Source organism: Enoplosus armatus, chromosome 10 (assembly GCF_043641665.1).
Source record: "Enoplosus armatus isolate fEnoArm2 chromosome 10, fEnoArm2.hap1, whole genome shotgun sequence".
Classification (NCBI taxonomy): domain Eukaryota; kingdom Metazoa; phylum Chordata; class Actinopteri; order Centrarchiformes; family Enoplosidae; genus Enoplosus; species Enoplosus armatus.
In genome coordinates, this window is record NC_092189.1 from 23,628,157 (window position 1) to 23,655,895 (window position 27,739).

A 27,739-nucleotide genomic window follows, 5' to 3' on the forward strand; every position below is an offset into this window, starting at 1 on the left:
AGCTTGTTTGAGGAGGTAGGGCTTCTACAATGGCTGGACAGGTTAGGGTGCGTTCACACCGAGCATGTTCTGAACAGTTAATCTGCAGCATGTCCAACCTCACTTCATTTGTCCATGTGAGAACAATGACATTTAAACTCTGGACTCAGATTCAGATTTTTTCCACACGTGTTGGAGGTTAAAAAGCTTCAGGAAGTGGAATCAGAAATGCTTGGAGCCAAACTCTGTTCAATAAATTAGCTACATGTTAGTCATATGACTTTTCTGTACAGACTCTGGTTAGTTTTTAAATGGTTTTTAAACGGTTAGCGTAAATCTGAAAAACACAACAAATACAAAAGTACAACAAAGTCAACTTTTCCATTCTGGTTCTGACCCAATAAACAAAAGGCAAATGTGTGATCGCACCCTAAACCGTCTGAAGTGAGAGTGATTATCGATGACATCGCTCTCACGTCGGCCAATAAATGCACGGATCAGATTACAGAAACAAGCCCGGGATCCTCAGAGGCCATCCTAGCACTCGGCGTCGGTGCTGCCGTTGACCGGGCCGGCGCAGACGGCGGCGTGTGCGTCCTCACCGGGTTCAACGTGTTCCACTCCGTTTGACTGGACACACTTCTCAGTCGCACTTTGATCCTCCTCCCCGGCGCTGTGGAGCAGGGACAAAAAGAGGGCAAAGGTCAGAGATTCAAACCAAAATACTGAGCAAAATACTGCACGTCTGTATCAGTCAGTTAATCAAAAGAAATCAGTGGATGAATCGAAAGCGTGCCGTTCATGTTTCTGATGCTCCACCTGTTGACGCAGCCGTTGCTGACCGGAGACCCTGCTGTGTCTTTCTCAGACAGGGAGCTGCAGGACCTCCTCTCCTGCCAGGAGCCCACTCTGGGCTCTTTGCCTGTGTCGGAGCTCTTCCTCCTGGCCACGACGGGCCCCGGTCCCGACCCCCGTCTCTCTGGGTTAACCCTGGGACCCGCAGAGTCGGAGGGGACGCTGAGCCCCCCAGGCCCCTCTGGATCCTTGCCCAAGTCGCTGCTGGTGCGCATCCCGTTCAGGCTGTCTGAGGAGGAGACGTGGCTCATCTGGCCCTCCCGCTCATCTGGAGAGGAAAAAGAAGAAAATGACGTCTTTCTCCTTTTCTGTCCTTTTTGTTTTTTAGTTGATTGTTCACAGCTGGAAGAAGAAATGCTTCAATATGGATGTACTTCACATTTTCTTCTTCTTTTCTTTTATAGAATAACCAGGACTGTTTGAAATGGAAGATTTTCAGAAGTTAGGTTCGCCTAGAAGGATTCCTACAAAACGGATTTCAGTGGAACTGCGAAGGTGAAATATGAGATCTCATTACAGAACAGTGACTCAGCTAATCAGTGTGGGAGCACCTATGAGCCCACACGAGCCTCCTAACTAATAAACTAATAGATTTACTCAGTAACTTTTACTGAGATTTAACTCAAACCAGGTCACTAACCTCTCTGACTTCATAGGGGTCAAGGGTCAATGCCTAGAATGTGAATAGTTCACTAAAGCATCATAACAAATGAATAATACAAGATATATTTCCAGTCCAGCACGTCTTTATTGGACATGTTTTGGGTAAATCTAACTTCTCGACACCTAAATGTTTAGAGGAGCACTGTGGCCTCTGTTAGGGAGCGACGAGGGGTCAGAGGAGGACGGGCAGGAAACAATCCTCATGTAACATGCTGCTGTCAGTCATGTATTGAATCTAAATAATTTGCTAATTTGAAATCAAGCAGTTGTGGTTCATTCTGCCAGACGAGGTCAATCAATCACGGAAAAGCTGATAAATCCACGTCAGCAATAATCTGACCTGGTTACAGTGTGTGTGTTCATTCGGTGGTGCAGTGCTCCCTCTTCTGGACACACACAGACACAGCAGCTCAGACTGCAGAATGGTTTCGAGTGCTGGGAGTCGAACCCCTGACCTCTGCAGTGTTAACACCACATGTTCATGGACGCAGCAGCGGGATGATTAACAGCTGGACCTCGTCTGAACGCTCAGACACTGAGCTCTCGGAGCAGGCTTCTTCTCTGGCGTCACATAAAACAGGATGTTGCAGTGGCGGAAAGTAAGTACAGTATTTTATACGTCTACTCCGCTACATTTGAGGCAACTGTGGCAAAGTAAACTTTTGAATGCAGGACTTTTGTACTGTGTATTACATAAAACATTTCTCATACCGAGTAAAGTTTATATAAAAGGAAGTTTTACACAAGATGAGTCAGATATTTTTCTACAACAATTAGAAAAAAATATTGTTTGATTTTCCCAGAAAACTACTCATGAAATCATTGACTCTGGAATAAGACAGAAGTGAATCTGGTCCTCAGGTGTGTTTACCTCCGGAGCCGGCTTCTCCCGCCTTGTTGCGTCGGCGTCTCAGGATGACCTCCAGCTCGCTGTCCTTCTTCCCAGGAGGCGACGGTCCCGACTCCTGAGACCCTCGGCTGGGGCTCCGCTTCACCGTGTCCTGGAGGCAAAAACCCTTTTGATTACAATCGTAATCTCTGACAGGTAACTGTTTGGAGTTCACTGTTCAACTGTTCAACTGTATTGAAATGTTATAACAGTTTACACATGTAGAATCGTGAGGATTTGTGCTTTCAGTCGATGTAGAGTTTGTGAAGGTTGAGCGAGCGTTACACATCACTGTTAGCTGATAAAAAGCCAGTTTTACCAGGATGCCTTTCAGTTCCTCCATGGCGCTCTCCTGCTGTTTCTCCTCACAGACTGGAGGCGGCTGGGGAAAAGAAAACACAAATATTCCTTTATGTTGATCTCGTAACTCGAGATTTAGAGCATGGCACGAACGCTGCATTTCAGAAACGCTAAAAACTTGGAAATTTCAGCTTTTTAAGAGGGGAAAAATGCATCTACCAACTAGTAATGTCTGATTTCCATCTTTGATTAGAGTGCAGCATCACAGTGGCAGGGACTTCTGACTCCTGGCCACTGAATTGATTGAATTGAATTAGTAAGCTTCCCTCATGGGAGGAACAATAACCCACAGAGCACACAGTGTCCGGCCCATGAAGTTATTTGAAGAGGAAGTTAAAGTGATGTGTGTTTCACTGATTAACACCGAAGGGTCTGCTGTGTGTGTGTGTGTTGGGTTATAGTGGGGTCAGAGGTCAGAGGTCAGGAAACGTCTTTCTTCCCCCAGAGAGCGACGGTGACTTCACATCACAAGATTGATGCAAACATCAATATACTCACTTTTACTGCTACTCTCTGCGGCAGCACAAACTGGGAACATGGAGAGGAAAGAGAAGAGAGCATTCAGAAACATCAAACATGGAGACAAGGACCTGACAGTGTTCACAGGCCTCCGGATCTTCACAGCAGGAGGACGGAGGAGTGAAAAGACGAGAAGAATTACAGTAAAACATGTTTTCTTTCATTAACGCTGTAGCAGTGTTTTGACCTGTTTTGATTTTTTGATCATTCACAGGAATATTTTAGTACCTCTGCCATCAGGGAGCTGTGACCTTTGACCCTTGACCTCCTGACTATACAGGGTCAAAATAAATGAGGACTTCATTTTAAAAGGTTTGTGGGGAAAAAAAGCAACAACCTTTTATTTCTTCTTGATTGTATTTTTTCATTGAATCACAAGTAAACGTGTTTCTGTATTTGTTGTAATTTCATTGCTGTGCATGATTCAGAGTTTTAGACGTGATTAAGTTAACTAACTAACTAGGCAGCCTGCTGCACTTTTAAGCCCCATACTGGTGTTGATGTTTGAGAGTTTAAAAGGCATGATGATATATCTTCCTTTCTTAACATAAAGGCCACTGCAGATGAATTCTGGGTGTCTGTGACTTCTGGATTCTGTTTTTATGATCAGAATATACCTAAATATAAAATACTGATCAATAAAAACAGACACTGCAGCAAACAACATGTTTCCCTTCAGGCCCTCTCTGCCTGCCTGTCTTGTCCTCACCTTGCTCTCCTGACTCTTGACAGGCCGCAGGACGACGCCGTGTTTGATCCTTTCCATCATTTCGTTCACTGCCTTCACCTTCACGTCGTCCACTCCCTCAGCAGCTAGAGAGAGAGAGAAAACAGTGTAGGTTTGCTCAGAAAGCTTAATGTTTAACACATAAATATAAAACGGTGTAGTGAGACTCACCGGGAGGCTGCTCCGCCTTCACAGAGGCTTTAGAGCCTTTTGAAGACTTCCTCATGATGGCTATCAGAGAGCTGAGAGAGCGAGAGACAATAACTGAGAATCATATACATTTCATAGGAATGCTGTGACCAATCAGGCACCGGCTTCACTCGTGTCAATACTCCCTTCATTACATTAATGCTGCTTTTATTACGGAGAAGGTCGGTCAAACACTCACACACACACAGTTTATGTCTCTGTTGAACTGAGGTCTCAGCATTTTGTTCAGTAACCACGGAAACGTCAGTGTGATGTGGAGCATGTGTTTGGTTTGTGGTCCCCGTCCTCACCTGAGGGGGTTGCATCTCGAGGGGGGAGGTGGAGGAGGGGGTGGAGGGGGAGGAGGAGGGGGAGGAGGCGGCTGTGGGGGAGGGGCGGGAGGTGGGGCAACCCCAGGTTCAGGGGGAGGGGGTCCCGTGCTGGTCGTCATGGTGATATTTTTCTGGGTCTCCTCCTGGAGCTCGTGGACTGTAGAGAGGAAAGAAAATAATGGAAACAGTGAATACTACTAACATCTACTTCAAAAGTACTACAGCTACTGTCATTACCAGTACTACTACTAGTACTGCTGCTAGTACTGCTACTACTGCAGACGCGTTAGGTACTGTCGTGTCATGTTGTCTCATTCTGGTGCTTTTTCTTTGCTCTGGTGAAGGAAACCCTTTAAGCCTCCACGTTTCCCTCCGGAGTGAAGACTCTTACCGAACACACTATCTTTGCACGTCATGCCACACGACGTGGCGATGAAAGAGGCTCCTGTTTTAATGTCCTTTTTAACGGTTTCTGGTTGAAGTCAGTTGGTGGTTTTGGCGCTGACTTCATGTGACCCATTTAAAACAGACAGACGTCATGCTGCACGCAGGGACACATTCTGCGTGTTTGCCAGCTTTCCTGCAGCAGATGGGTCAACGGACTGTGTTAATGTAGAAATAAACGCAGAGGAAGAAGAAGAAGAAGAAGACCCCTCCTCCACACACAACAGACATCACAATGTCTGTTAATTATTGACTTTTATTTCATTGTTCCATTAGTTTACACAACAATGAGACACATAAACATCACAACATAAACCTGAAATAATTAAATTAAATTAAAGTTTAGAGTTTAAAATCAGATTTTTGTGAAAGGGGTTACTCAACCTCAGTAGGGAGGAGGGGTCATTTTGGTGGATTTATGGTGGTGCTTGACCTTTTATTGTCGTTTAGCTCCTAAAAACTGTCCTGTTAATCCTACATTTTCCCCAAAATAGCTTATAGATATATGAAATATTGATAACATCAAATACATTTTCTCTCTCAGCAGCTCTTCACTTAAGCTATATGATGTTCACACTGAGACTTGGATGTTTTTAAAGGTCTTCGTGTTCTCATTTAATACTTTAATATTGACACATTTCATATCCCAGACTTCAGATCAGAGACGTTTAAAGTTGAACCACAGAACTGTCAGTGGTTCAGTCTGATTTTGGTGCAGCTCCATCAGGGCACTCAAACTGGGTCAAACTACGTTACACTGGGGTGTAAAAGCACCAGTGCATGCATTCATTGTGCATGTGTCAGTAAACTGTATTGGGGTTCATTACTCTCAGTATTCCTAACATCCCTGTTGTTTATTGTTTCTTTCGTAATGTGTATATTAAATGTTATCAGTGTCTCTAATTTAGGATCAATCACATTTATATATCGAGGCCATCATTTTCTATATCGGGAGGGGTTCATTCTCTTGTGTTTAAATCCTCCTCCCTGATTTCAAGTGTGTTTGTATTCACTTTAACCCATGTTCAGGTAGATACCTGTCAGCCAATCAGAAACAAGTATTTTCTGTTGCTATGCTGTGCACTTATATATACTCAATGTCTGTGTGTTGTTCAATTCTATGTTAACACCTACCTGAGGACCCCCTTAACTCCACCTGCTGTTTCCACTGTGCGTGTGTGTGTGTGTGTGTGTGTGTGTGTGTGTGTGTGTCTCCACCTCCGCCCACCTCTGTTCTCCAGGTCCTCGTTCTTCTTCTCTGCCTTCTCCAGTCGTATGTCCACCTCCTTCTTCTCCACCTCCAGCAGCTCCAGCTGCCTCTGCAGAGCCTCCAGCTGCTTCTTCACACAGCTCTGCTCCAGCTGGGCCTCCAGGCTCTCCACCTACACACACACACACACAGTATGATTTACCGTTCATCATGGCTACACAAGTAAGGGGAGTCTGTTATCAGAGATAAGATTTCTGTTTTATTTTCAATGTAGAATTTGCTAAAATGTGATCTTCTTTTAATAGTTTATCGATAAGCATCACCGTACTATCCTCTCTCAAAAGACAATTTGCTGTTTTACTGTAGGCTTGAAGGTCACATGATTACTATATAACCTTAACAAGAAACATGAAACCTCAAGTGCAAGGGAATCCCCATCAATCAGCAAAGTGATGAGTGAGCGGAGAAACATCTTCAACAGATCAGCTGCCTTCTGTTACTGCTGGAGACAGTATCACTGAGACTCTTCATGGGCATCTACCTACCAACCTCATCTATCCGCATCTATCTTACCTGCTGTTTGTACCTTCAGACATCATTCAAATTTCAGATTTCAGATGAGTTGTAGCAGAGAACAAACAAGGTTTTAATTTACTATCATTTTCATGATCTTTGGTGAAGGTCGTGACATCTGGGTTGTGACTGAAAGAATGAAAGATCAGCTCTGCCAGGACAAACCCCACTTTCCTGACAATGAACCGAAGCTGCACAAGTTTTCAGGGTTTACCTTCTGCTGATGCTGCAGACGCTCCTCCTCCAGGGTTTTGGTGATGGCAGCGACGTCCTCCAGAGCTTTCAGAAGCTGAACGCTGGGCTCAGCGCTCTGCAGCAGGAGCATACTCTGCCTGTTGGCCTCCTTCTGCTTCACCAGCATCTGCAGGAGGGAGCGGGGGATGAGGAGGAGGACAGAGGGAGAGGAGGGAGAAGGGAGGAGTAAGGTGAATGAAGAGAAAGAGACTCTCATCTTCTACATTTTTAATTCCAGTTTATCATCCTAGTTAGTCCATCGCACACAGTCTGTTTTAATCCTGCAGGCTCTTCACTTTTCAGGTCAGTAAACATCAGATTCAGGACATTTCATTAATTAGGCACGAGGTTATTAACACACACATCAATTACCAACACAGCACTGCAGGTCAGCGTTTATCACTGAGGCTCACAGCAGCATCACTTCACAGATTTTAATTCATGGAAAGCAATTAGTCGTATCACCAGACGGGATCACTTCAGAGAGTTGAAGCAGAACAGTCGCTGAACTTTAGATCATGAACAATGTCACGATTGTGTTCCTGTAACATTTATTCACACGTTCATCACATGAAAAGATGAATTAAGCTGTGCTGCGTGCATGACAGCGATTTACACCCTCCTGCAGCCTTTCTTGAGCTGTTTGTTGCAGTGCCTCATTTTCACTTGGACAGCAGCGTGTGATCGTTTCTTTACCTCGTGTGCGTAAGTCTCAGCTTTCACTCTTAGACTTTGCTCCAAGTCGAGCTGCTCCTTCATCCCGTCGTACTCCTGAGCCGCCATCATGGAGACTGCAGAGACAGAGACAACGTCTTAAAGCATGAACTCAGCTGGTTGTAATGCTGCTTTGAACCTTTGAACCCTCTCGGTGGTTCTCACCTCTGTTGAACCTCTTGATGGTTTTGCTTTGTCGCTCAACGGTTTCACGAAGCTCCTTCATCTCGGCCTGATCTTTCTCTGACTGCAAAGAGTGAATTCAACAAAATCAGGCACCAGTAGCATCAACGGTCAAAGAAATGACAGAACTGTAATATGGAGGCCTCAAAAAGTGACCATTGTTTTACACGCTGAGGGATTTTTATGAAAAGTCTGAGCAGCAGGAACCTCACCTGTGAAGTCAGCTCTTCTATCCGTCTCTGCTGTTCAGGAATCTGACAGACGAAGTTCTTCTTCTCCTCCAATAAGCTGTTCACTGTCTCCCTCAGCTCTGATACAACACACAGAGAAACAGCACACAATGTGAAGCATGTTTATTATCAACTAAATACTACGTTCTTTTACTGTTCATTAGAAAGCAAGTGCCCAAATAGAAACTGTTCATTTAATATAACATTAGATTCTGATATCTGGTATCTGGTTGGTACTGTGTGAATATATTTACTCCATGTAGTGAATATATTTACTACATGTTGTACCTTTGACCTGTTGCTGGTACTGCGTGAATATATTTACTACACGTAGTGAATATATTTACTACGTGTTGTATCTTTGACCTGTTGTTGGTACTGTGTGAATATATTTACTACATGTAGTGAATATATTTACTACGTGTAGTGAATATATTTACTACGTGTTGTACCTTTGACCTGTTGCTGGTACTGTGTGAATATATTTACTACGTGTTGTACCTTTGACCTGTTGCTGGTACTGCGTGAATATATTTACTACGTGTTGTACCTTTGACCTGTTGCTGGTACTGTGTGAATATATTTACTACATGTAGTGAATATAATTACTACATGTTGTACCTTTGACCTGTTGCTGGTACTGTGTGAATATAATTACTACGTGTTGTACCTTTGACCTGTTGCTGGTACTGTGTGAATATAATTACTACGTGTTGTACCTTTGACCTGTTGCTGGTACTGTGTGAATATATTTACTACATGTAGTGAATATATTTACTACGTGTTGTACCTTTGACCTGTTGCTGGTACTGCGTGAATATATTTACTACGTGTTGTACCTTTGACCTGTTGCTGGTACTGTGTGAATATATTTACTACATGTAGTGAATATATTTACTACATGTTGTACCTTTGACCTGTTGCTGGTACTGTGTGAATATATTTACTACATGTAGTGAATATATTTACTACGTGTTGTACCTTTGACCTGTTGCTGGTACTGCGTGAATATATTTACTACGTGTTGTACCTTTGACCTGTTGCTGGTACTGTGTGAATATAATTACTACGTGTTGTACCTTTGACCTGTTGCTGGTACTGCGTGAATATATTTACTACATGTAGTGAATATATTTACTACGTGTTGTACCTTTGACCTGTTGCTGGTACTGCGTGAAGGTGTCGGGACTTCCGTCGGCTGTGTCTGCATCGCAGTCAGCCTCCAGCGCGATGCAGTCTGAGATGCTGGGAAGCAGCTCGTCCAAACACGGACGAGACGACAGGCTCAGGTACTTCAACTTCCTGTTCTCACAGTTCAGCTGGAGGTCAAAGGTCACAGGGGTCAATGACAACATGATTAAAAGTAGAAAGAAGCAGTGAAAGTATTCACAGAACACATTGTTCATACGTTTCATATTTATTGATGTTGAAAACTGTGAACTGCATGATGTGCTAGTTGTAACTACCTCTGAACATTATTAAGTTTTAATATAAGCACACAGTTTCTGCTGTGCAGGCAGTAACAGACAGAGATAATGGAGTCACATCGTCTCTGAGCAGAGTCATCCTGACTCAGCTGTACGCTCTATTCTCCTGCTAAAGCCAGCTGGACCCTGATAATGCTAATCTTATAGTATTGATTATTGAGTGTGTGTGTGTGTGTGTGTGTGTGTCTGACCTTTGTGGCCAGGGCCTCAGCATTCTCCCGGCACGACTTCTCGATCTCTAGCTGAGTCTGCAGAACGCTCACCTCCTCAATCACCATCTGAGACACTGATGGGAGCACACACACACACACACACACACACACACACACACACACATGCACACACACACACACACACACACACACACACACACACGGCCACTTTAAGGATTACACGATGCACTAGTTATGTATTAGTTGGCTTTGAACAGAGCAACCATTTTTTGCGTTCCTGTGACACGCAGTTCTAAAAGGACAACATTAATATTTAACTTAACGTGCATCTGTGATGGTGTCTGATCATTCTACTTTATCGTTCCTCATGTTGGAAATAATTACTCCTTAATTCACTAATATATGTTGAAATTAATATGATGGCCCTGGCTGACTGTGATGGCCGGTTTATGGACAAGATTCTAATATATTTATAAAATATCAGATATATGTAGAGATGGAGTGATAACATGCTAAAACTCAGTTGTGTTAAACTATAGTTTTCCTTTCAGAAGTATTAAAAAATAGGGAGTTAAGTCCAAACAATCGTCAAAGATAAAGGTTGTATGACATTGTCTGAGGTGCTACAGTCAATAGATTATTGATATCAAACATCTGGTAAACACAGGAAGTCAGAGAAATGTGCAAGAGGAAACTTTGTGAGTGTTCACCCTCATTTATTTGTGAGTGAATGTTCCTGGCAGACATTAACGATTTAATATGAAGGCAATGAGTCAAGCTCATTCCTTTCTTTATTTTCTTTATGGAGCAGCCTCTAAAATATAGAAACGTTTGGGGATGATAAACCAAAATAGTTACAGGCTTCTTGGTCCTGAGTCCTTGGATTTAAAATGCGGAAACACAAATCATACTTTTAAAAAGAGAACGCGTTTCTGTCATTTGCCGAGCAACTGTGCAATATGAACAGGAGGCATACGCGTTATTCAACTTCCCATTTTAAAGTTCCTTTAAATGCAGAAGTGGGTTTCTGTGTAAACAGGATGTTTTGTCTTATTAAGATAATGATCAGTGAGTTTCAGTGTAAAACCAGCATGAACACTAACAGCTAAATAAAAGTGAGCCGGAGGTTGTCACCAGGGCTCAGCTAGTCCTCAGTTATTTTAAAATGACCCAGATATGGAGACTTTGGGAAAATCTAGACTGAGAGAAGAAACTCGATGTGAGGAAGTAGCTTTGCCAACATGCCAAAATAAAGATCCACTCATCTCTCTCTTCTTTCCTTTCCCTCTTCCACCTCCTGCTTTCTCTGCTTTCATCTGCTGCATTTCTTTTGTAATTAGTCAGATTTCTGGTGGATCGTTCTGATCATTGAAATCCTTTTTACATAAGAAGTCAAATGATATCTTAAAGTAAAAATCCAAAATATACCTAAGACCTTGCTTCTCAAAATATAACGCAGAAGTGAGAAATGTAAACCTAAACTAATCTGGATATTGAATAAAATCTTAAGCACACTTTTCTGTGTCTGTCTCTCTCCATCTTAATCAATGGTTTCAGTTTCGTGGTGGTGACAGAGTCAGACCTGGACTCCTTCAGGCTGCGGCGGCTGGATTGTATTACGACCAGCAGGAAGCTCCTGCTAACATCCCTGATCCATTAACAGACTCCTTCCTGGTCGATGCACAAGCTGCAAATCTGATTAGGCTGCTCACACACAGGTCTGAGGGCAGAAGGAAAGGTGTTCCTGCCCTCCACCGCCGCCAGAGAGAGACTCAAGCTACTGGGATAAATGCTTTTTATATAAAGTACAATATGATACTTCGATGTTGCTTGAAAGCTGATTACAAACTGTACAGCCGAACGCATTCCAACACAAAGCACGTCTCCAATTAATTACAGTTTTACATCCAGAGCCAACGTTTAGAGCAGGAAGCTGGATGCAGTGTGACAAGTAAAACTGCGGCAGGTGGGCGTAAAAATGTTTCAATGAATTAAACACTGGTACTAGTAGCAGTAGTGACAGTAGTTAACATATTCATATATACTGTACTATATAATATGGAGAAATATATCAGTAATATACATTTGAGGAGTTGTACTTAAGTACAATTTTGAGGTACTTGTACTTTACTTGAGTATTTCCATTTCATGCTATTATATACCTGTACATTCTTAACACTAGCTACTAGTTACTTTGCAGATTCAGATTATTAATACTAAATATAAATCAACTAATACATGATGATGTATTATTATAAATTAAACTACCCAGCAGTGTATAAAGTAGTTTAAATTAGCCCCCCCCCCTTTGGCTAGCTTTGGTAATGCACAGGTACAGTAAGTAGGTAAAGACACAAATATACAAACAGTCTTACTAAAGTCTTTTCATTTCTCATCTGAAGATTGTTCATCGATAAAAACTAAATAAAATCTGTGACATTGAAACACGTGTTCAAACACAATAATCAGCTCTCAACATTCAGCATGTCCAGTGCAACATTTTGTGACACTGGCTGAGAGCAAACTGCATGTCACAAACATCAATCAGCAGATAATGACGGGCTGCCCGTCACGCAGAGCGCTGGTTAGGCTGCTGTAAGTGAAACCCTCCTGTCTGCTCAGCAGGCGCTCAGGTTTCATACAGAAAACTACAGTGGACTGAAACTGTGCTGTCAACACACGCTGAGAGACTGTTATTATAAACAGTGACGATGTTATCAAAGATGTTTTCCGTACAGACAGGTTTCTGGAAAGTAGCGTTGTCCATGAAGCTCCACACTGTCCCTTATTCTTCATATACTTTTTATGTGTTTGTACTGTGTATGTAAGGTTTTCCTTTCAGTAAAACTCTGTTTAATTGTTATGTTTATTATTAACTCAATAAAATATTTATAATAACGAATAAAACTACTTCACCACTTATAATATAAATATATATATTTTATATTTACATATTTTTAATTTGCAACAGCATTGCAAACTTGGTACACATAAAATATATATAGCATAATATGAACATCACCACGACAACCATTGCCACAACCAAAACCTGTATGTGTGTCAGTGAGGCCTTCAGGCCCACTGAGCCCATTACACTTCAGCCTGGTTCTACCTTACAGGATCTCAGGTGGGTCGTCTGCTCGCGGGCTACATGACTAATGCTCCTCTGTCTACTCCTGTAGCCTGGATGCAACACAATTAGTCCTACACACACACACACACACACACACACACTAACCACCAGCAGCACCACAAAGTCAGCTGTTTTAACCAAGGTTTGTGTGTAGCTGGTGTGTAGATGCGTCACACTGGGATGCTTTTAGAGAGCAGGCTCTCTCCAGGACGTCGACTCCAGCAGCAGTCTGCTGGTATATTGATTTGCTGTCTGAAGCTCAGAGATTGACTTCATTCAAAGCTTCAACAACACATTTGTTTGCAGAAACCTGATGCCAGTCCATTATTCCATTTTCAACAAACAATTCTTTTTAAATACTTGACTCAGGCCTTTGATGCGACAATGTCAAAATAAAAGTCTACAAAGTGCTGAGAGAACACACACACACACCCGAGCTGAAGGCTACACGACCCAGAAAACATTTTTAATCTGCATCTGGACATGATTCAAAATACAGTTAAAAGAGATGACCTGATGTATCCTCAGGATCTTTACAGCTGTCTTTAAACCTCGTTGCGTCTGTGACCGATGAAGATGAAGTCCATTGAGAGAAATCTGAGGAGCAGAGGAAGAACAACACTGCTCTGTGAGGAGATTCGGCGCCAGCGTTTGACTCACAAGCCTCCGCCGTCTGTTGTGATGTGTTTCACTGACTGATGCAGGTCTGGACTGATGGCCACATGTATATCTTTATTGCCCATATCTACAATCTTACCTACACTTTGGTCATTTTCGTGCCAAACATTTCTACAATCCTACAGGTTTGTGTTTAACCTGCCAAAAATATGAAAGTGAGAAAAGCCACAGAAACAGAACACAGAGCATTTAGACTAGAAGTGTTATTCTACACATGTTTTATTGAGACTTTCAGAGTCTTTTGATTCGGTACGTCCTATAAATATTAGCTAATGAGCTAGTCACCCTCCTCCTCACACAGGGTGGTGCATGATGTCTGTAGACTGAGGCAGGCTACTTCACAGCATTGTCGTTAAAAAAGTGGAGCTAACAAACGTCTTCCTAGCACCACCGGAGGCTGCGTCCTCAGTGGACGACACGCAAACCAACCTCGACAAACTGTAAGAGCTGATCAACTCGTCGTCTTATCTAACATTTAAAAGAGGCGGGCGACGCTGACTGACTCACGTCCTGTTTGGATTTAAAGAGCTAATTGAAATATCTCAGACATTAACTAACGGTCAGAAATCTGGACACAGATCAGGAGAACAGCTTTACTGCATTTTTAACCACACGTTTGACCCCTGATGGTATTTACTGTGAGCTCAGTGCCAGAGAGGCTCTCGGGTTGGGTGAAGAAAGCGAGGATGATATGAGAGAGACAGGGAGGACGGGGAAGGCTTCTGGATCTATTTTAATCCCTCATTCATAGTTTAATGCTTCTGGATGGGCTTTGGTGGTGTGATCCCCTCCCAGCCAGAGACTCATTTAAACCCTCAGCTCTCTCTCTGGGCTCCATTCAGTGGCTGTAACCAGCGCTTCAACCCGTGGCTCTCTGCTCGGCTGCATCTCTGTGGGTCAGACGCGACAGAGGAGAGGAGAGCAGGTCATACTCTGCTATTCATAGTTCTGTTTTCATTTTTTTCTGTTTCACTAGAGGAACCAGTAACAGCTGGTGCCGTCACGGGGGAACACTGGAGGATTATCTGTTAGCTAATGATGTGCACTGTGAAATGTCAAGTCTAAATATTTTTTCGCCCTTCACCCGGACAATAACTAATATAAGCACTTTCTTTCTTTATTCTGCCGCTGCACAATTCTTTTCAGAATATGTGCATAAATGCACATCACCTGAAATGATGTAGATGTGTATATAGTGTTTGATAGATCTCTTTATTTTGACTTTATCAGACTTTGTTACCAGAAGATGTTTGATAGGAAATGGGCAACATGTTTGGTCTGTCACAGAAATGAAAATGTACTCAGTAATAAGTAATCCTGCTTCCAGACTTCTGAATTGCAGTTCAATCTCCATTTTTACAGCAATTCAAATAAGTCTAATGTTGTGCTCAGTGATGTTTCCCCAAGATGAGAGAAACAATCAACCAATCAGAGCTTCAGGCGGGATTAAGCACGGGGACGTCATCTTTTTGGCTAGCAACAAATTGAGCTTTTCTGGAGGCGCACGAACATAATTGAGAGCTCAAAGCCTGGAACTGACAGTAGGATTTCCTCTCATTGAGACAGGGTCTGTCCTACAGGGTCTCCTGTCAGAAACTGTTCCGGGTCACTAACTCCTCTGAGTTCAGGGCTTCATGAGAGAAATGACGTGCCCTCAGAACCTGTAATGATCTGACAGGCTGCAAACAGAACGCTGCCTTTGTTTTTCACCAGTGAGCCGAGGCTGGGGAAAGCCTCTGTAATGACGATGCGTGTTATTAACAGATGATTTGGAGGATTAACCAACGGTAAGCACATTCATCCACGAGTGTTAAAAAGCTGGATAGGGAATTAACACAAGCGCAACGTGCTACTGAGCGTTTCCGGTCCAAACCAGCACCAAACCCTCTCGAGTGCTGATGTTCAAGAGTTAATGTGAAAAATGGTGATTTCTGGTGAATTCGGAGATGCGTCAGTAACTGAAAAAGTCACTTTCTTTCCTACAAAGGATTTACAACAGAAAGCGCAGTGAGTATTAATGCCAGTGGTGTTGAAGCTGTAACACTAACCCTGAGCTAAGCTGAGAACAATAGGCCGACTAATCCTGCTTTCAAGCGCTTCTCTTAAACTTCAACTTCAGAGATTCACAGTCGTAAATATGATTCGTTGTGCGTTTGAGGGTTTTTGGATGGAAAGACTCAAATGAACGCCAGAGTAGTTACAGAACCCTTAGTCCAAAATGAATCAGTGATGTGTAATTCAACTGTCCGCATCTGCCATGGGTCTTTTTCTCTCTTCGCTGGCCTACATTTTTGAATTGCTCGTTGTATCTTATTCATGTGGCTCATCTCACTTTAAATCAGTCAATCAAAACATTTCAAGACTTTGTGAAGGCTGTGTGATGGGCATGTTTCACATTTCTTTACACATTTTATAGATTATACAGTTGATCAGTTAGTTGAAAAGACAATCAACAGATTAATCGATAATGAAAATAGTCATTAGTCATGCCATCCTAATGTCACTGATGTGAAAAATGAAAAATACGCACATACAGCAACATGAATTGTTAAACAAACCAATAAATATTATAAAATGTTATTATAATTCATCCCTGACATGGCTTCCAACAGCTGCATCACCTCAGTCAGGGACAAGAAGACCGTCCTGCTCACATGTCACCTGTTTGTTGGTCCTTCGTATCCTCTCAGCATGTAATTAAAGTATTTTCCGAAAGCACTTGAATGCAGGAAAAGTGCAGCCACGGGCTTTTATCTGAGTACAGTAGACTGAATAACTAGGCTGCGTAAGCTAACAGCGCTGCAGGCGATCAGTTGTGGAAAGCTGAGTGGTAACACAGTTAGCTTCCAGCTACATGTTCGGTTACAGTCGCATTACATGACGTGCAACACGGTTCACTCTGGGTGACAAGAAATACTCCGTTCCCTGTCACAGATGTATTGTACCTGCCTCCTCTGTCTTGTCTGCTGTATTTCATTTATTTTTAGGGGCAGTTTTGACATTTCCTCTCGTTCGTTTTTGAGGCAACATGTTTTTATTAATTTCTTTGCATCACCTGCACTTTTCACACGTTTATTTTTTCTCTTTTCCAGTTTCTTATCATGGATGTATGGAAGTAACTCACTAATACTCATTTCTCTCTCTGCATCTGATTTGAAACTCTTGGCTGCTATTAAAATCCCATCCTGTGAGGCATGTTTGACACTCAGCTCCTTCGCAAACGATTTGTTCGGCTGCTCCGGCTTAATACGAAGCATAAATTACAGACTGTGAGACATCAGCTCCGCCTGCTTCCTACCAGCTGAAAGGCTCAGTAACATGCAGCCATAGCTGTGGGGAAGAGGCACTTTTCTATTTGAACATAGAGGAACTACAAAGTGCAAGACCTACAGAGATGTCTGTCTGACACACACTTACTTTTGTTAAAGGCAAAGAAACCTCCTCTAAAAAGATGCTCAGATCAGTGCTGCTACCTCCCTGTTGCTCGAGGATTTATGTCTGTGTCTGTATTTAAACTTTACTGTCTTTATGTCTGCCGATCAACTAGTCTCCCTTATTTAAGACGGGTGGTTGTCTAAGTATTCTTACAAATCTGCCACTCGGGGTGAAACACAGACGAGGAAGTCAAGGTATCGTAGCTGCAATGTGACGTTCACAGTAGCAAATATGATGCTGCTGCTTTTCTGAGGCGTAGCTGTGCTTCGACGCTGGGAGATAAAACAGTGATGATAAGGCCTTTTTCACAGCAGACACGTTGGCTTGTCATAGCAGGAAGCAGTTGTAATAGATAACATGATGGGACTGAACCATCGTTAATTCAATGATTTTCACCTGTTCCTTTCCTGCTGTTACAACTCAAAATGTGAAAAAGGTCTATTGTGTTGCAGAACATCATCGCACGCATCATCGATAATGTGCCCGTTGAGCACACAAGCAAATGCTATTCTGCCTGCTTTTCTGTGCTGCTTTGTGTTTTCTGTGGGGTAGGCAGGAAAGGCCACACAGTCATTTTCTCATGCTTTATTGCAGAGATCATGAAATAATGATTCCATGACGGGATCTCACATTCTGTCCCACGGGAAGTTAGCATGTTAGCATGCTAATGTTTGTCCCTCGAAATCAAATACTTACAACATTACAGCTCAAAGTAGAGCTGAGGCTTAGCAGTTATAGAGGAGGTGCTAGATGAAAAGTCAGGGAATCACCAAAGTCACCAGGATTCATCCTCTGGGGACCATGAATGTCTGCACCAAATAGAAAATCATCCGATACTTGTCTAGTTATTTCACTCAGGAACGACCAAGAAAATCATCCACGAGATCTTTCAGCGACGTGCTCGTCCGTCATCGAGGCGAGCGCATTATGTAACAGCGAGTCTCGGGTCGGGTCATGTTTTCACTGTTTTATAGTCAGTTAATCTGTGCTGAACTCGCTCAGTCTGGCCTTTGAGATTCAAAACGAGCCTGAAATCAAGTACCTGCCGGCGAGCAAAGTCTCCCTCATTAAATCCATTAAATATGGCCATCAAATATGGAGTAGCAGGTAGAAAGGCCTTTTGAAGGACCACAATGGATAACGAGTCAGGCAGGAGTGGTAGCCCCCTCCCACACACACACACACACACACACACACACACTCATCCTTCCCCCATTTTCTGCTGCTGAATAATTCATGGCAGGAGGTTTTAATAATTCATGGGAATAACATGACAAGAGCGACTGCTGTCTTCTCTGGGGAGAGGCAGTGAATGAATAAATGAGTGAATGAATGAAAGACTGAACGTATGAAGTGACGGGACCCGCAATGAAGAGGAGGGTCGGCATTTCTGCTGACTCGGAAGATTTTAGGCCCAGTTTTGCTGCTGCAGACGAGTTTCTGACGTGTTCCTGACAACGAGTTCCAACTAAAGGACTTGTCCTCCGTTTATCTTACAGTTCTTCATCCTAAACTCTACATGTCCATCACTGCAGCCCGTGAAGGCTGAGCTGGTCACAGAGACATCTGAACGATCTGAGACATCCAGATGTGATTTTGTCGGCTCGTAAGCAGAAAAAGCAGAAAGAAAAACTCCCAACAATTCAAAAGGCTTCATGTTTTATCAGAACAGAATAGCAGTGGACGTACTGTAAATCGCCACAGCAGAATCATCCAATATAAACATCATTAACTGAAGACTGGACTGTGATATGTGATAGTTAATGAAGACGATTAGAAAACATCAGCTGAACATTATCAGTTTGTTTCTCTTTGCTCAGCTCTTGGTTCTCTTTCTACGTCTTCTCTAATGTCCACTACCATAAATGACTAATCTGAAAGCTTTTCTTTAAAAGCGTTGGTTCTGGGTTGTGGAAGACTTATCGAAATCCCTGTCACTTGTCAGCTTATGTAAATGTAAAGGCTATCCTTGAGTTTGAGTCTTCCAGCCTCCACCCTCAGCCATCCAGCATGCATCCTACCAACTTCCTGTCTTGAAGGACAGTTCAGGACCGCTGTAAACTGAAACGTCACACCGAGCTGAACTCCAGGTGGAGACTGCCTGGTTCTCCTGTTACCTTCTGAACAATGGCAGCTCACTCAACAGACAGACAGGTGTCTGCACAACTTAATGAGAGTTTCTTTTAAAACCTTTTGTTACACAGAAGAGGTCAGTGACCAGTTCAAAGTGGCCACAAAGACATCAACCCCTTGCATTCATTTGGTAGAATATCTTTCTTACATGCATGCTTGTAACACTTGCTTTCTTTTTATTACTTTCTAATAATGACAAAGAGACTAAATAGGATATTAATTACTAAAGCAAAGACTTTATGCTCTAAATGTTTTATTACAATGAGGCAGTCATTTTTAGTCATGTGATGTTTGCTTTTCTATAGAGAAACATGCTGAATGTTTAGAGGTTAGTAGTTTTTTTTAGCAGAAGTACTTTATCAACAAGTCTACATCCTGCAGCTATGAGCTTATTTTAAAACCTGCCTCACCACCAACGCCTGCAGGCTCTGATATCTGATTATTATTAATAAAAGCTGTAAAACTTATACATTCTCTTACCTCTGTGAATAGTCATGACGGACGCCAGGAGATGCAGCGTTCAAGAGCAGCGGTCAATGATTGAGGTTCAGCTCCTCACTCAGTAGAGTCAGAGGTTAAACTCCCCAAAACACAAAAGTCCTCCTACTGTTGGCTAACTAACCTGACAGTCGTCATGGAAACAAGGAGACCCTCCCATACCCCTCCTCTCCTAAATGCACCCATTCAAAGGACAAGGTGTCGGTGATGTCATGTCGACAGAGGTGAGGAGAAAAGGTGTGAAGGGTGAGGGGGAGGAGAGAGGGAGGAAGTGAAGGTGTCACCTGTCTGACTGTAGGCGGGATGATGTGTCAGTACATTATCTGAACAGACTGCGTGTGTTGAGGGGAACATTTCAAGATACATTTAACCTTTTAAAAGATGATTCCACTTTACTACAATTTGGGTTTTATTGTCACAGTTCTGGCCATTGTTTTTTTTTCAAGTTGTGATTACATTGAAATCACCAACAGGTGAGATCCGGGAAAACGGCGACATCGTTGAAAAGAAGTGCAGTCAAACGGCCGTACAGGTTGTAAACAAACCAACAGTTTACCCAGATTCTCTATCGCACTTTATTTTCAGGTAAAGCTGAAAGTGACCGCACCTGAAATCTCCTGAAATCCTCATCCAGCCGTGACCACACAGCTCAAACTACAAGCTTTATCACCAGGAGAACAACAGGGATTTTTATTTTATTGACCTGAATAACATTTATCAGGAAGATGTTCATCTCAGAAAGCGTACAAATCCGGTCGCCTGTGTACAGATTGACTTTGAATGAGTCGTTTTAACAAGACTAACAGTCTACAGCCATGCTAACAGCTCTGAGGGGCTGTAGTTAGACACTTAAGGCTAAATGCTAACATTAGCATGCTTACATGCTCACAGTGATGATGCTACCATGTTGATGTGTCGCAGGTTTTGCGTTTACCATGTTCACCATCCTAGTTTAGGGTTGGTCACAGGTTCTGTCCTCTGTCTGAATCTTGAAATGGACGTTATAAATAAAGCTGTGGGAGTTTAAACGCTGCTCGGTGTCTGCGGTGGTGGAGGAGTCTGAGCAGGACTCACCTCTCTTGATGTGTTTGAGTTGTCTCTCGGCCTCGTCCCTCTCCTCCGTCAGCCTGTTGCACTGCAGGAGCAGACAGCAGGGTCAACGCATCAGATCACAACCGACTGCATGTACAGGTCACTGATATCAACAGCGTACAGTTACACAGTTTACACAGTTTAGAAGACGTTAACGTTAAGAGGAAACAACACGAGTGATGTGTCATGTTTCAGTTAGATTCTTTCTCTGCACAGCGTTCAGTTTGTTTGTTGGTTTTGGACTATTTTAAGTTTTAAGACATATGATCTTTTCTGTTACTTCCTGCAGCATTCATTTGGTGTTGTCAGTTTTGTTGAGCAGCTCCTCTAAACTTTCAGCTGAGGTGAAGGCAGGCAGAGAAAACCAAACATTTACCATATTTGTGATACTTGAACCTCAACAGAGCGATGCATCCTCAAGCACTTGAACAGAAATTGTTGAACTTATTTTGAGATTGTTTAAGAAGGTAAAATGATATTTTGTCTGTTTCTCTCTCACACCAGCAGACGGCTGTCCTCCGTGGAGCCTGGTAGGTATGAGAGAAAGAAGATTTGATTGTTTGTGCTGACAGTTGTGACATTAGTGCTTCCTCTCTTCAAATAAATAAATCATACTCTTAATGTTTCAGCTCAAATTAATAAATTGTGCCGTCAAATGACTTAATTCATTCTCTCATCTTGAATGAATTGTGTTATTGCAGCAATAGAGACTGATGTTGCAGCCTCAGGATACTTCTCTCCAGAGATGGAAGTTAAAAAGCATGCGGTCAGATGTTTCAGTCATGCAGGTCTGGTTTTACCGACTCTGTCCCGCATGTTTCCCCCACCACCTCATACAGCTCCGACAGTTAGAGCTACAGAGCTGACGATGGATCCTTGAACTGAGGTTTTCTGGTACCAGGGACACTCATAAGATCAATGGTGGAAGAAGTAAAGGTAAAAGTCATAATACCACAGTATAAAAATACTCCATTACGAGTAAATGTCCTGCATTAGAAATATAAAGTAGCAGGAAATGGAAATCTAGTCTAGTACTTGAGTAAATGTACTGAGTTAAATTCCACCACTGTATATGATAACAAGACATCAAAAGGAGTATTGCAGTATGGCTGTACTGTACTTTAGTGTATTGCCGTATATCTACTGGACTTGGTATCGCTCGTCCCAGGTGTCCCAACACCTCACCTCCCGTCCCGACTGGCAACAACAAACCTTTACACTTAACCTTGTGGATGATGGGCACCTTGGTGAATTATTAATTTTGACAGTATAAATGAATAATTCGTAGGAATGAGCTATCAAAACCTTTACCCTTGTTACCTGAAGACCTCCAAAATCGACAAAAAGAGAGCTATTTTGTTAGCACAGCCGTTTTGCTTGCAGTGAAGTGCACGTCAGGAGACATGATGTCTAACAGGTGTCACTGAGTCTGAGCTGCAGCTGTAATTTATCTTTTCATGACCTTTTCCTGTTCATGCCAGTTAAGAACACATGAATATGCAGCTAAACATGAGCGTCGTCTTTTGGAATATGAGCGACTTTATGAGTTCTCTGTCACTTTCAAAACAAACTCATTTTGGTGATGTAATTCAGTGTTTCAACAGCAATGTTCTTACTTGGAAAGTCAAACTGAGCAGTGGGAAGAACTAAAGGGGGTCGACTGTGTGTCCAGCAGCAAGATAGTTGCCACATTTTCATGTGAATTGCAGAATGCCATGCTGCACGTCTGCACGGCGCTCTAAATGAATTGCATACAAAATGTTGTTTAAACCTTTAAAACATCTAAAATATATATATTTAATATCAGTAGATCATTTTTTATATTTTTTGAACCCGTCTTTTGTTATTGTGCACTCTGAACGCTGAACAAAAGACTTAAACAGACTTATAAGCCGCTACCTGCTGGCTTTGAATGCATCTTAAGAGGGTTTTTAATGGAAAGCAGTCTCTGTCTGTCTCCTCTGAAATCTTCAAATACTTCAGAGACAGAAAGCGAGAAGATTTGGACATTTTAGCAGCTGCCAATTCTCTCTCAGGAGAGTCGGAAAGTGCAGTACAAGAGGGTTTCCTGCTCACCATGTTCTCCACATTAACATTCATTGTGTCTGATTCCCCTCCCTGCTGAAGGCTGCACTGCCCTTCTCCATCGTCTCAAAATGTTCCCTGGCCTTCCTTTTAACACCGACAGCCCATCGCTTCTGATAACAGACCGACTCTTTCTGCTCCTGCTGACTTGACGGCTGCCCTACAAAAGGCAGAAACGCCGCAACTACTCATTTTCACATCCACAGGGTCTGATGTAAGTATCCCTTGTTGGGGTATATTTAGGAAGAGCAGCTGTGGAGGAGCCCAGTCTGGATGTTGAAGGGATGAAACTTGGGTGACGGCAGCAGCAGCAGCAGCAGCAGCAGCAGCAGACGTCAAACCTGCGTCAGCACTCAAGGACAAACTGTAGGTTTCATTTTTGGGTGGAAAAAGACGCAGTCGGCATCAAACTGTGGACAGCAAATCAAACCTGAATCACAAGTGTTCTTGTCACCTAAACACCTGAACGTAACTTCGTCTTTCATCATAATCAATGACCCAAATTTGGATTTTGGCCATCCAGGCTTCTGGAAGTAAAAGTCCAGTTCGTTTCCTCACAGTGTTATAGATGTTAGGTGACTGATAGTTGGAACACTTTAAGGCTCTCCTGGTTGAATCATCACTACAAAAGATGAACAAGATGAGTCCCGTATCTTTAAAAGCAACAGATCACAACGTGTTTTTACAGTGCGAGTAGAGAAGCTGCAAAGCTATACATGTTGTCATTTGTTAATCCCCAACCTTCCCTCCAATAAATGACGGTGCTCACTCTCAGAGAGGGAAACCAAACTGCTCAACCGAGTAACTCTTTTTGTGGTGAATTTTCAATCCAGTGAGGAGTTTGTTTTTCGTCCTCTCCTCGGGTTAACAAGGGAATGACATCATCTCATTATTGATCAGACGTGACGTTACTGCCTCTTTTCTCTCCGGGACAGAGATGTACAGCGGCCTTCTGAGTGGCCGCAGTCCATAGAGGAGTATCTGCAATGCTGCGGTGCAGCTGCGCACGCTTCATTTCAAATGGTAATTGGAACTCGTGAAGCGTTCAGTGACCTCTTGTGTAGCAAAAGTAACAGTAAACAAAAGAAAAGGGTCTCTGAGGGTTCAAACAACTGTAAACTCATAACTTCCTTGAATTCACCACTGCTATTCGCTTTGAAGGGAAACATCCAGGTTGACTTCATTTCCACTGAAACCTGGTATCTGTGGTCTGTATCTGGATTATGACATCTGGTCCAGGGGTTTGAGTATTTCCACCTGGTATTAAAAAGCATTTTTAGTCAGTTGAGGCTGGCGGACTTGCCAGATACTGCAACTACTTCTAGCTGTTGTCACACTTACTTAAGCTAACAGGAAGAGGAAAATGTGGTCACGCTGTACGGCTGCGATCCGATCGCAGTGTATTACCAGGGTATCCAGATACAGATTGCATGGGAATGTCAGATGTAAAAGGGGTTTCTGATCCATCCTCTGATGTATGTATCATTGCCCCTTAAACCTTCCTTAACATTAGAAGCACACTTATTAGTCCACTTAATGAGATCAAAATGTACACCCGACCTCACACACTCCTTGACACGTATCATGACATTTAAAGAAAAAGGATGTAGATATTAATGGTTAAAATGTGAGTCTTGAAAGGGCCTTGACTGCAACAAAACCAAGCCGATATTCAAAGATAAAAAGGACAAAAAGGACGCTCAGCATCCAGCTCTCTCCCTCCTCCAGCAGCAGGAAGCACTTGGCCCACTTTCTCCCAGCTCTACCTGCAGTCTCACACACTGTCAGCTCAGATTTCCCTGAGGAGCCCAGCGAGGGCGGCGGGTTCACCGGCACACGGCAAGGCACTGACGCTGCCAGGGTGAGCGGTTCAATTCCCTGAGCTGCTCAGTGAGTACGCGGATGCACGACTACACTTTTCTTTTAAATAAAAGCCCGTTAATCCCCACCCGCTTATCAGATCGAACCGCACAGGCAGACATGCGCTGCTGCAAACTGCAAAATCATAGCGTAGTCAGCAGTAACTCGCTTTGCTTTTTCTTTTATTAGTGCTGAACAGTTCTTTTCAGCCACACGCGTCAACACGTGCAGCTTCATGCAGCTTCACTCAGTATTGGTTTGGTTAAGCTAGGTTAGCTGTGCTGCTCCTGTTTAATGTGCGCTAAATGTTTTAGTGTTGGGAGTGTTTCCACCAGCTGGGCAGTTAAAAAAGGGTGAGGGTCAGGATGGAGGTCATTAGGCGGACGTACAGAGAGAGTTTCTTTCATCTGTCTGTCTAAAAAGACAAAACATGTAGGATTTTCTGTAACAGTTATTTTCTATTAAGGACAGTGAAAAATGCTGAGGCGACGTCTTGCTTATTTTGTCTGACAGTCCAAAGAAAAGATGGACACTGGACAATCTTTCACATTTCTGCTTGAAATTTGTCTTAATTAATGATAACTGATTATCAAATAGATGCTGAGTAAATTGTTTCAGCACTATTGTCCATATTCTAAGATAAATTAGCATACACTGCTGTGATCTGAACTCACAAGCTTTCAACCGCATCTCATGGTCATCATTCATGGCTCAGGTGTGTCATCACTGTGGGACTTCCATCATGTGATAACAAGTGACTGTTGTGGTCGGGTGTCACGTGATGACACACCTGAGCAAACTCCATTCACTGAAATGAAGACCATGAAATGTATTTGAGAGCTCTGAAAGTCAGTAAGTGGGCCTTTGAGCTCAGATTAAATTGTTTCCCAAAGATCAAGAATAAACGTCCACGCTCAAGACCATTTTTTTGTTCAGCATTAAACAGAAACATAACGCGTGTAGCCTCACTAGCTTAGCCACAGAGAGGCTGGCAAAGCCTGATGGGAGTTGTAGTTGTTGAATGCTAACAGAATAATTTCATTACTCTGTGACTGGAGCAAGGCAGTGGGTCAATGGGCAGCGCAAGGCACTAACACACTCCTACGGTTGGGGGTTAAATTCCCAGTGGACACCAACATCGGTTAGATTAGTTGCAAACTAAACTGATAGAGCAAGGCAGAGCTAATAAACACTGTGAAGGTTGAGGGTTCAGCTCCCCATTTAACTCAAGGAATGAAGCAAGGCACTACAGACTGCAGGTTTAGGGGTTTGATTTTGTCCTTGGAGGTCAAAGGGTGGAGCTGGACACTAACAAACACTTACCTTCGGTAATGAAGTGGTAAAGCAAGGCATTATCACCAGAAGGAGTTGTGGGTTGAATTCCCATTGTTTCCACTCCTTATATTGGACTGTTTAGGGTAAAAGTCGATATAGAGGCAGATGAATAATGAAGGTTTTGGTTTATAATCTACTGACACATGTATAAACTAGCTCTGCTAAATATCAGTTAAAGCCTGATGAGGCTTTTCCTGTGTGTTCGAGGCATTAAGTCAGACACACAGCCCAGAATAAGACTGTGACACATTTCTCTCGAAAAAGACGAGAATCCGTTCAGAAATCATGTAACTTCCCCATGAAACCATCCCAATCGGCCTCTAATATAAATGTAAAGACTCATTTCTCCTCTCCGCTTAAATGGCGAGAAGAGCGAGAAATTTAGGGAGGGGTCCGGCTCTTTGATGTCTACAATAACCTCCAGGAGAAGCCGGCCGGCGAATTCTACCGGCTGAAATTAGCCTGCAAAATGTCCCATCTGAGCCGGAGAGACATGAGCGCATCTTCTTGGACACATTTAAGGTGGTTTATGTGCAGAATAAATCGGATTAGATTGGAACATTTGAGCGGTTGTATGTTTTTCTGCGGTTTACCTCTGTTTGCATGTGTGCGTCCCTCTCCTCCTCGCATCCCTCCATCTGCGCGGATGATGAGCAGGGAAGCATTTTCAGGAAAAGAGTGATAAAATATTCCCGCCTCTGTCTTTTTCTAAGCAGACGAGGTTATTTTAAAAGAAAAGAAAGCCACACGGAGGTCTGTTCTAGCAGCACATGTCTGGATCCGGGCCCATTTTTTGTCTTTCTTCCAAACACATGGGATGGAGAGGAGCTCGGTGCGCTGCTGCTGCCGGCGGACAGGATCCTCCTCCTCCTCCTCCTCCTTTCACTGACAGCATCATCTGGCTCCCCTGAACCCCTCCTCCCTCCCCTTCCTCCTTCCTCCTCTTCCTCCTTCCTCAGTGCTGCAGGCAGTCAGACTAAACCATTTGTGCACAGCGAGAACATCTTCTGTCATTTAGCCTCGTTTTGAATTTAGTCTTCAACTGAGCCCCAATATGATAATAAAACACTTCAAGGCCCCCATTAGGAGGGTCAGCGTGCGTTCAAGTGCTGCTGGGAGAGTCCAACATACGGAGATTCAGACAGCTGCGAGATCAGCGCTGCATTCAAGTTCAATCATAGCAGTTATTATTTAGTTTTCAAACATATATGTACATCCTGATTAATACAACAGACGTAACATAAACACAGAGGCCTATCACGGACCACGTGTCACAAAGTCCGCATCAGATCCTGCTCAACCCTCAGTGACGTGTGCTTTAATGTAGATTCAGAAAACTGATTTGTACAAAGGGTTTGCCTCCTCCACAGACCTCAGATCAGCTGCAAAGGGCAGACTTTGACACTGAGCTCTGTGGACACATTTCTCCAGAGTGTGTGTGTGTGTGTGTGTGTGTGTTTATAAGAAAATAACTTTCCTACAACGACATCTAGAGGCGCTAACATGTAACTACAGGAGATTCTCGACCATTTTAATCATCGTGTGCCTATCTTTAAATAATTCTTATTATACTTTACAGTGATTCTTATACGGCCCCTGCACACAGCAGCGTGACCGTGTCTCTCAGATAGAAACTCCAGAAACAACCGCGGAAAACGCTACTGACCATGCGCAGGTCACGTGACAGCCCGGTGCGGTGGTAAACACGGAAGTAACTCACAGAGGAGCG

At 43.0% G+C, this 27,739-nt stretch overlaps 1 protein-coding gene across 1 annotated transcript; it reads right to left on the reverse strand.

Moving 5' to 3' along the window:
• Positions 1-516: 516 nt before the first annotated feature.
• shtn3 (shootin 3) lies at positions 517-26,675 on the reverse strand. The gene is made up of 17 exons (XM_070912950.1): positions 26,604-26,675; positions 20,713-20,773; positions 9,780-9,874; positions 9,252-9,420; positions 8,084-8,181; positions 7,854-7,935; positions 7,671-7,765; positions 6,955-7,101; positions 6,186-6,339; positions 4,493-4,670; positions 4,164-4,234; positions 3,975-4,078; positions 3,245-3,259; positions 2,706-2,768; positions 2,369-2,498; positions 799-1,102; positions 517-652 (listed from the first exon to the last, which is right to left on the reverse strand). Exons 1-17 carry the CDS (start codon positions 26,673-26,675, stop codon positions 517-519), a joined length of 1,974 nt encoding a protein of 657 aa, XP_070769051.1.
• Between the last annotated feature and the right edge of the window lie 1,064 nt (positions 26,676-27,739).